This window comes from Fragaria vesca, linkage group LG4 (genome assembly GCF_000184155.1).
Source record: "Fragaria vesca subsp. vesca linkage group LG4, FraVesHawaii_1.0, whole genome shotgun sequence".
In the NCBI taxonomy this organism is placed as follows: Eukaryota; Viridiplantae; Streptophyta; class Magnoliopsida; order Rosales; family Rosaceae; genus Fragaria; species Fragaria vesca.
This window is the reverse complement of record NC_020494.1, coordinates 595,499-605,718: the sequence shown is the minus strand read 5'-3', so window position 1 is coordinate 605,718 and position 10,220 is coordinate 595,499. Positions and strand designations below refer to the sequence as shown.

The 10,220-nt window shown below is 37.5% G+C and overlaps 3 protein-coding genes across 3 annotated transcripts; 2 read left to right on the top strand and 1 right to left on the bottom strand.

Moving 5' to 3' along the window:
* The first annotated feature begins 2,194 nt into the window (after window positions 1-2,194).
* Window positions 2,195-5,111, top strand: LOC101308953 (cyanate hydratase-like). The gene is made up of 5 exons (XM_004296346.1): window positions 2,195-2,504; window positions 3,026-3,097; window positions 4,001-4,109; window positions 4,523-4,577; window positions 4,716-5,111. The coding sequence occupies exons 1-4, from the start codon at window positions 2,236-2,238 to the stop codon at window positions 4,559-4,561; spliced, it is 489 nt and encodes a 162-aa protein (XP_004296394.1). The 5' UTR covers window positions 2,195-2,235; the 3' UTR covers window positions 4,562-4,577; window positions 4,716-5,111.
* Window positions 5,112-5,894: 783 nt separating this feature from the next.
* Window positions 5,895-7,000, top strand: LOC101299576 (thaumatin-like protein 1-like). Its single transcript, XM_004297791.1, has 2 exons — window positions 5,895-5,952; window positions 6,297-7,000. The coding sequence occupies exons 1-2, from the start codon at window positions 5,898-5,900 to the stop codon at window positions 6,998-7,000; spliced, it is 759 nt and encodes a 252-aa protein (XP_004297839.1). The 5' UTR covers window positions 5,895-5,897.
* A 1,972-nt stretch (window positions 7,001-8,972) lies between these two features.
* LOC101308662 (50S ribosomal protein L28, chloroplastic-like) lies at window positions 8,973-9,965 on the bottom strand. The gene is made up of 3 exons (XM_004296345.1): window positions 9,635-9,965; window positions 9,132-9,391; window positions 8,973-9,032 (listed from the first exon to the last, which is right to left on the bottom strand). Exons 1-2 carry the CDS (start codon window positions 9,852-9,854, stop codon window positions 9,159-9,161), a joined length of 453 nt encoding a protein of 150 aa, XP_004296393.1. The 5' UTR covers window positions 9,855-9,965; the 3' UTR covers window positions 8,973-9,032; window positions 9,132-9,158.
* Window positions 9,966-10,220: the final 255 nt, after the last annotated feature.

Below are 10,220 nucleotides of genomic sequence, written 5' to 3'. Positions count from 1 at the left end.
AATATACCAAATTTAGCTTTCTATAGTCTGAAAGGGCAAATTAGAGAAACCGAAAAATGAAGAAAACTATTAATTATAGACATTTGCTCTATATGGTATGTTTGCTTATGTGGAGTGGATGTAAAATTAAAAAAAAATATGTATGGATTTATCTTAAAAAAGGTCTAGTATTTTAGGTTTTTATCTAATTTTCTCAAATTACAAAGCAGTTTAGTTCATTAGCAAATGTGGAAGACGAAGCAGATTTCAGAATTTGTATACACACACATATTCTTCATTAGAAACCACACACCAGCTTAGTTGGTCAGGTTTAAAATCCCATAAGCTACCACTCCATCAAGACAAAGAAATTAGTAAACCTATAGAAAGCAATCCACCCACATGCCACCATTACATCTACCTATCTGTAAAACATGCATCAAGTGAAAAACTTTCCTCTTTATATATCAATCAGCAGTTACAAAAACGGATTAGAACACACAAACTAGTTTAATTTAATCGGAGAACACATTTCCAAACCAATCTACCAGTTAGTATTTAACTAACTATAAATCAAGAAAGTGGAGACCCAACTCAATATAGCCTAAATTTTGGGACTTTTGGTGTTATCACATACAAGAAGGCAAGAACTAGTTCGTGAAGGCTTTCTTCAAAAAAGAAGACTAGATAAACCAAAAGAAGAGTCGATGCATTGATGAGGGAAATGGGTCTAACCCTCTGACTTAAATAAGAAAACTTTGTGGCGAGAAGAAGATACCTGTAATAGAAGAGACTCCTACATCAAATGGAGAACGAAAGACGGTCTCAGGAAGGAAAGCTAGGTTTTTGAGGGAGGAAGGGATACGAAGAAACTACACTCGTAGGAAGGATGTTTAAGACGAAAAAAATGGGTACTGATCAAGTGGCTAGGTTTACATCTAACACCAAATAAAAATAAATACACAAGATCTAAACTCTTATAAATCCACAATAACACAATATGTTACATAAAGAAATCTAAAGTCCAAAGATTAAATTTTAAAGATTTTCTTGTTGATCACAAGTGTCGGAAGTAAACACCGACAGTGTTAAATTGTGTTTCTCAACATGTGCATAGAAAAGAAAAAGAAAAATGAAGAGCGACCATATCATAAGTGAGGTTTTCTAGTGTTTGTGTCGTATATGTGTTTTACCGACTATATAATAGAAAACAATTGTAGTTATTGTACATATTAATAACTTAGGAAGATCAACAACAGAATGTTAAGAATCCTTTGCAGAAGAACCGAGAGCTATGGACTCATTGGATCGTTGACAAAGAACCGAAGCCATCAAGAAGAAGATGCACATTGAAGCTTTTGTAAAAGCCTTTGTAAAGAAGACGAGCAAACGATAGCTAGGTTACGAGTATGATGCACACTATAGGCTATGAGAATAATGCACTTGCAGATTTAGAGCCACAACTAGTGAATTCTAAATTTCTTGGGTTCTCACTTATCGCTATTGATATCCAATAATGATTCATTGATATTCTTAACAAATGCATAATACAGACTCTCCAAAACTTTCCCCTTCTATGTAGTAGCAAAATCAGAAATCAAAAATAAGTTTGGATGGTTAATTAGCTGATCCTCCCTAATTTTATATTGTCAAAACATGACTCACAACCTCTTACTTGTAAGAGGAGATTTATGTCACTAGGTCAGATGGTACCGAGCGATCGCATTTCATGTGAAATGGAGAAGAGATGATACCCACTTAATTTTCTTCTACTGGTAAACATAACGAAACTCATAAAAACGAATAACTTTCCGTTAAATTTCTATATCCACTTAAAAGTATACTTAGTTGGGACCCTAATCCAAGCCTTTGAGTTGGGTTTTAACATGGTAAACCCAAATTCCTTTCCTGCTTATAATCTACAAACCCCAAACTTGCTCAACATCAATGTCATACAATGGCTATCGTTTGTATGATCTTTCATTCTTTTGTATCCCAACAAAAATACAGCAGCCAGCAGCCAGCAGCCAGACTAACACAGTTGAACCTTCTTTTTATCCTATAACAACCCAAAACACAATGGTATAAAGCAAAGTTTATCCAACAAAAATCCCAACATTTCTAACACAGTTGGGCCCTTTCTTCCTAATACACTGCACCACTCCAATAGTGACACTGCTTCCGCAAGTGTATAAAAAGAGGGAAAGATAGAGAGCAGAAACACAAAGAGCACAACAAAGAGTCGAGCAGAAAACAATGGCAGAGAACAAAGCAAGCATAACCCTTCAACTCCAGAGTGTGAAACGCAAGTCTGGCAAGTCTTACAGTCAGATAGCCAAGGAGACAGGCCTGACCAATGTCTATGTTGCCCAGCTTCTGAAACGCCAAGCCCAGCTCAAAGCTGAAACTGCCCCCAAGTTGAGGGCTGCCCTTCCCGACCTTCCCGAGGACCTGATTGTGGAGATGATGAGTCCTCCCTTGAGGTCTTATGATCCCCAGTTGATTCAGGACCCCACTATTTACAGGTGGAACCTCTAAAATTTTGTTCTTTCATGGTTTTGATTTCTAATAATCTATTGGGTTATGTCTGTTTTTTAAATTTATCAAACTCTAGTTCTGATATGAATCTTGGGTTGCTTGACATATACATAGAAACCATACTGTGGATTGTTTACAGGCTCTCTTTTTATCTATTTCATTGTGCCAAGATGGGGATATGATTAGGCAAAATTATACTTATGGTTAGACACAATTTGAGTTCAGTCCATCCAATTATAGTTCTGGTAAATTCAATAAAGTATCTGTTTTTGATCATTTTCATCAAACAATCGATTAGATATGTAGAAATAGACCACACCAACAAGGTGATAAAAGTGCTAAAGAGAGTCTTACACAAAGGTTATAACTGGAGATAGTGCAGAGTGTATAGGATAATAGTTAGTCATACTAGCTTGCTTTTATATTTTGTTTATGGTCTTGATGTTGAGCATATGTTGGATTAGCTTATCTCGTTTTACTTCCATTTAATGATTTTTCAATGGGGTAGGTTGAATGAAGCAGTTATGCATTTTGGTGAAAGCATCAAGGAGATTATCAATGAAGAATATGGTGATGGCATGTAAGTTCCACTTTCTGTTGGTGCCTTGGTTTACAACAAACTGCTACCGGATTGTTTACAGACTTGGTTCTTGATGAACTGTAGAAGATATATATATCATATCTGAAGTTAATAATTGATTGTTGAAAAAGATTGTATTCATTCTTCTTGGACACTTATAATTTCACCCAAGTTAATTAATTTACCTCTGTTGACTATTTATAATCCATGTGGAGCTGAAAGGCCTGGAGTCCAGTTCTTTATGCATTTTCCTTTTCGTTTCCGGTATGACGACTTCAATTTTTTTTTTTATTTTGTTTTGCACTTGAACATGTTGAGGGGTTTGGACCAGTGGTTAATGATGGGATAATCTAGTAGGTGACCCTCCTTTCTTTTTCACTGTTTAGATACAAAAGTGGAAATATATGCTAAAATAGTGTCTTTGATTTTTCTTTGAATCCAATTGGGCTTAATAATTTGGAATGCATATCATGTCTACCTATTCCCGGAACAATTAAACAGTAGCCTTTTTTCCCACAAAAAAAAGTGACTCATGTTAGTACTACATGCAAACAGATTGGATTTCTGTGGTGCTTCTCTTTTGAATATTTTTGTGCTATGTTACTGCTCATGTTGGCTTTTCATGATGTACCTTTTTCAGAAGTTCCAAAATCATGATAGAATGAGCAGTTATGTTGCCTCTGCATCGCCCAAATATGGAATCATATAGTAGTATTTTCTTTGATTTAAAGTTCATCAGTATTTAAGCACTACAGCTAATGAAATATAGTCAGTCACAGCAAGCGATACATATTATACCCAAGAGTTCAAGACAACTCATGTTTTAATTGCTGTACTGGCTTACAAATTTTTTTTCACAATTTTTTTTCTTCTCTAACTTCATTCCTTGTTTTTCATTTGTAGTATGTCAGCTATAGATTTTTACTGCTCAGTCGACAAAGTTAAAGGTGTGGATGGTAAGGATCGTGTAGTTCTGACTTTTGATGGGAAATATTTGCCTCATACTGAGCAGGTCAGTTGCATTCCTAATTTTCCGCCTTTTCCTAATATCATTATTGAAATAAAATTTGAAAACAGATTAAACGAAAAATCAATAGTAAATCTTATTGCACAAGTAGCCTGTAGAAAACAAAAAAAGAAACCATAGCAAATTGTACTATCTTCGTGATTGAAGATACTCAATTGTAATCATAACTAGCATGTTGATAACAAAAAATCTATATGAAACTAATGCTCACAAGTTTGACAGATCATTTGAGTACAATATTCCATTCATGAAGAAGAAAAATTGTTTAATATATGTATATATAGGCTTCATATAGGCCAAAGTTTTATTGAATATAGGGAAGCTCATGCTGTTGAAGGCAGCTGCACTTCTATGCTTTTATTTGTTCTCACAATATTCCCAATTTCTATGGAATGCAGAAGTCGGAGCACATGGTTTCAAGGCTGAATTTAGGATAGCCTCATGCTGTAGCAGGTCTTGCAAACTTTATGTTCACTTGATCAGTGAACTCCTTTCATTTCTTTAAAAGCCTTATAAACAATTATTCAGTTGACCTCCATTTTAATCCTTTACTTTGATTATGCTTAAAATTGTTCATTTTTCCATGATCAGAAGATGGTTTCAAACCTACAAGGAAGATCGATATTTATACAGCATCATGCCAAAGTACGTTGGGTGTTGAATATATATAGTATTGTATGTTGTCGCATGGAAACGTGGTTTAGGCTGCTAAGACGATGATGTGCAGCCTCAGTTGATGCAGTTTGGTTTTTTTTTTTTTTTTTTTTTTGATTCCCCTTTTATCAATAAACTCCATGTATTTGCCTATAGTCGTTGTACCTCTACTGCATCATAGCTTTGTTAAACAGTTTCTTAGTTGTATGTTGTTATAAGGAAGCCATAGCACTTGATTCGAGGCTGTTAGGAAGAAAATGTACAACCTCATGCTCTAATGCTAAGGCAAGTATTGTAAACTGTCTTATGAATAAAATCTTTGCATTTCCCTTTAGTTGTTTGTGTTACCTGCATTTGTGTAACCAACTCACTCTTCATTATTTGTGTGAGGTTTAAGAAAGTCATTAGGTTTTGCATCGATATTTTCCATCTTCGGGTTGGGTACAGAAAACAATATTATTGATATAATGTGTTCATATCAACCAAATCCATCGCGTCAATAATAACACCAACGCCACTTACCAAAGCCATCTGTGGCTCTCCTGGGACCTCACTGTTAGGAAATTTTACAAGTATGCAACCATTGAAAACAGAAGGGAGAAAAGAAAAGAAGAAAAAATGAGTTTGGAAAGAAAAAACTGAAAGATGAAAGTTTTCATCTTCCAACCCCTTTTCCTTATCTTTTGTGCATTTAGAATCTCATGGCATTCAGTGCATTAGTTGAGTTCTATGCACAATAATTTCATACTTGGAATAAATTTGCATTAAGAAAATCTGTGAATTTTAGAATTTTAACAAAAACGTCCATTCATTTTAGAAAGTGTCATTTGGCTGTACGTACCTAGCTACCACAAAGACCAACACTTTATTTAGAAGCTAATGAATTAGAGAATCCATATCCTTTCAAATTAGAATCCCAATTTTGGTTGGAGATTAATGAAAATTACTAATGGTAAAGCTTGCACTGGATCTGGATTGTCTGATCCCTTTCTTCCATATAATCTTAAATGATAATACATCCTTTGTACTATAAAAACCACATGCTGTGCTAATCACTGCATCAAATCATAAAAAAAAATCTCATTTTGATCTGAACATATCAGAATCCACTTATCAACTATGAAATCTCAAGTTTCGTTACTCTATCTTTTGGTGGTCACCATCGGTTTTTCAGGCAAGCATATCTTGTATCTATAACAATGTAGCTCAAATATAATTCAAATTGATTCTTTGTTTTTGATTTGGATTCTCCTCAAATTATTGGGGTAATGGGATCTTTGTTTATGATAATCTGATGCTTGTATCTATAATCTCTCTGGTATTGTTTACCATAAGACCATATCGTGGATACTATCACTATCGGTCTAAATGAAAGTTAGCAGAAAAATGAAGAATTATATATAACGACCATTCTGGCATGTGATGAATGAAATTGACGCCTGAACTGAGTTTGATTAAAAGAAAAAAGAAATAAGATCATTGAGCTTATTATATGTATACATGTTGCATGACATGCAGGAGCTCAATCAGCTACGTTCACGTTCACGAACAACTGCCCCTTCACAGTTTGGCCCGGAACCCTAACCGGCGGTGGTGGTGCACAACTATCCTCAACCGGGTTCGAGTTAGCATCCGGTGCCTCCTCAACTCTAGACGTCCCAGCTCCATGGTCCGGCCGCTTCTGGGGTCGGACTCAGTGCTCCACAGACGCCTCAGGAAAGTTCACCTGCGCCACTGCAGACTGCGGCTCAGGTCAAGTCGCATGCCACGGCGCTGGTGCAATTCCACCTGCGTCACTGGTGGAACTGACCCTAGCAGGAAACGGCGGCCAAGACTTCTATGATATTAGCCTCGTTGATGGCTTCAACGTCCCCGTCCTACTATCACCTCAAGGCGGCTCCGGCGGATGCAGCGCCACGACCTGCGCCGGAAATGTCAATGCGGTTTGTCCGGCGGAGTTGGCTGTGAAAGGATCAGATGGTGGTGTGATTGCTTGCAAAAGTGCGTGTTTGGTTTTCAATCAGCCTCAATATTGTTGCACCGGCGACCATGGTACACCGGAAACCTGCCCTCCGACGGACTATTCGAGGGTCTTCAAGAACCAGTGCCCCCAGGCTTATAGTTATGCTTATGATGATAAGTCTAGCACCTTCACATGTAACGGTGGACCTAATTATTTGGTTACCTTTTGTCCTCGAGCAGTAGAAATGTGTGTTATATGAGTGAACGGAACATTAAGTTTATTGTTTTTGTTCACCAGATAGAATACAAAGGTTGAACATGAACAAGCAACTTTTTTTTGAAGGCAACTTTTTATTTCAATGTCAATTTCAGTGTTCTTAGTTTCGTTTCTTGAAACTTGGTGTTTGTGCATTAGTTTTTAAACTCAAGTTCTTGAATTGCTGACATTAGTGTTGGTCTAGGATGAAAGGTTTCCGCACAATGGCAATATCCTCAATGCGTGCATGGTCGGAGCACTGAAAAATTTCTCCTGAGGCATAGCTGTATGAGAAGCAGGCCATGTTTTGCATACCAGTCATCAGGTTGCAGTGGTTACAATACCAACACGGAGATTCTGTCCAAGACTCCCCTGCTTTGTTATCTTAATCACTAATTTTACTTGGATGGTGCTGCAACTCCCTTGTTCTATGCCCTCCCAAAGGCTCGAGTGATATCAGATCCATATGCTGCACTTCTCACATTAAAGATTCATGTTTGAGCCTAACTTAGCTGCAGATGCTAACCATAAGAACAGAACATTGCCGATTTATGGTCAGTTCAACTATCCTAAAGTTAGTAAGCTGTTGATGTCTTCTTCCTAGGGCTGGGCAAGGGACGGGACGGGCCGGGATTTGGTGAATCCCGTCCCGTCCCGAAAATAAAAGAACGGGACGGGACGGGACGGGGCGGGACGGGAAGGCGTTTTTAAAAATCTATCCCGTACATCCCGATCCCGATCGGGACCGGGACGGGATCGGGATCCCGACAAATTAACCTTAAAACAACATTAATGAAATTAATGGAAAAAAAAATATCCAAAAACACACAAAAAAAAAAAAAGAACATTGATGAAATTAAAAGTACTAAAATCAACAAGAACATAGGTGCATAGGTGCTAAATTACATCTCACTTTAAAAGTACTAAACATCCCACATTAAAAATTAACCCTCAAACAACAACTAAAAATATCCAAAATCACATAAGCAAAAAAAAAAACATGAATGAAATTAAAATTAAGTATTATTTTAGACCAAATTAAGTGTGGTTGAGTGCATTGTAACACTATGCAACCTAAAAAATCAAGTATAAAATGAATAAAATCAAGTATTCTAATATTACGGAACGGGACGGGATTTTTCGGGATAGTCCCGTCCCGTCCCGTCCCATTATGGTAATGTTGAAACGGGACGGGACGGGACGGGATTGCTATTTTCAAAACCTATCCCGTCCCGTCCCGCTAACTTTCGAGACGGGACCGGTACGGGATCGGGATTCCGGTACTAAGTGCCCAGCCCTACTTCTTCCTTTGTGAGTGTTTAACCTTAGAACAATCATCACCAACAGGAAGAACTAAGGCAGTCTGTTTTATAACAGTGTGGTTCACAGCAAACAAGATGTTGTGTAAAATATGTATGTCTAACTAAAATGTTATACATTTCAACTCTTTATTCATTCACTGAGCTTCAATTTCATTTCTCATCATTCTCATCATCAGAATGTTCCAACTGAAATGTTCTTCATTTTAACCGTGTATTCTCTCACTCGGCTAATTCCTTTTCTCATCATTATGTTGATTAGTTAAGCCATTTATGGTTATGCATATTGATTTTTCATTGGATCAGTGCATTCCTTCACAAAAACTGAGATGTATGATGTAAAGCACCCTTTACCATATCTTCACAAAATTTGCATATATGCAGCTATTTCATGTTGAAATTTTTGAAAAGACTTGTGCAGAAATCATCTAAAGACTAGAGTTCATTCTCACAACAATTTTTTCAAGCTTAATGATGCAAATTAAATACAAACCCAAAAACGTAAGCTAGGAGAACAATGGCATAAACACCAGAAGGGCAGAGGAGTTTGGAATGCATCTTATATGGTCCATTTTTAGGATACTGGTTTGTCATAAAATAGAAGGGCATAAACTGAAGAGGGCATTGCCTACAAGAAGAGCACGGCATTACTCACTCATTTATCATACATACACCAGTGAGCAAAAGAGAACTAGTAGCTTGCAGATTAACAACTCACTGCTTGTAAGAAACGCAGATGAACAGACTTGTGAGGCATATAGAAACAAAATGTACTCGGTAAAACAGAACAAAACATAGAGATTAGGAATGCCTTACAAAAGAATCAAACAAACCAAGTGCTATTCAACACTTGCGAAGATCTATCCCGGCCTTCTTGGCAACGGCTTCCAGTCCATTCTTCTCTATGGTCTTGATTGCTTTGGTCGACAACCTCAGCTTCAAAAACCGCTTCCCTCCTTCCCACCAAATCCTCTTGTACTGCAGATTCACAAACTGCAACTTCTTGGTCTTGTGGGCCGAGAAGGAAATCTTGTTTGCCTTGTTTGCTTTCTTCCCAGTAAAAGGACAAATTCTACCTGAGAAATCAAACCAAATCACAACCCAAATCAATTCCCACAATTCTAACAAATAATAAGCTATAATGAGAAATCAACGATACAAGAACCAATGAAACCAAAAGGGGGATTCTTTAACATCAGAATTCGACCCATTGTTTCCATTACATGTCTAGAAAGATTCTAAAGTTTCTGAAACCACATTATCCAATTAACAACACAAAAAGTGAAGAACACATGGGAAACATTAGGGAGGGAAATTACGCGCAACAATGGGCTGAAGGCCAGGGAGGGAAGGAGTGAAGATTGGACTGGGGAGCTGAGACGACATGTCGTGGGAGATTTTGAGGCCACTGAGCTGACTGGTGACGAACCCAACATCGGAAACTGCTTGGGTTTTGGAAGACAATCTCTTGGAGGAGTCTGATGATCCGCGGCGGAAGCATAGACCGGAGAACACAGCCGCGGTTGCGGAAGCTGCCATGGCTCTGTTCGAGCTTTTGAACTAGTCTGGAGTTGTTATCTTGTGTTCTTGTTGCTGTTTTCTTATCTGTTTGGTTTCTCAGAGAGAGTTTTGCATTGGATTGAAGCCTCTGGTTTTGGAGGGCTAATAGGCTGTGATGGGCGTAACTGCATTGGGCTTTTGAGTAAGACTCAATACCTGAAGCCCAAGAGAGAATACTTTTCTTTTGTTATTAATTTTGTTTTTGTTCTAGGATATTCTCTATGTGTGCCTTGGTCTTATGCCAATAGGATATGTAGTTAGACTAGATCTATGTATTCATATCCTTACCATATTGGTATTATGTAATTCCCTATATAAAGGGCTCCTATCAATGAATAAGATGAT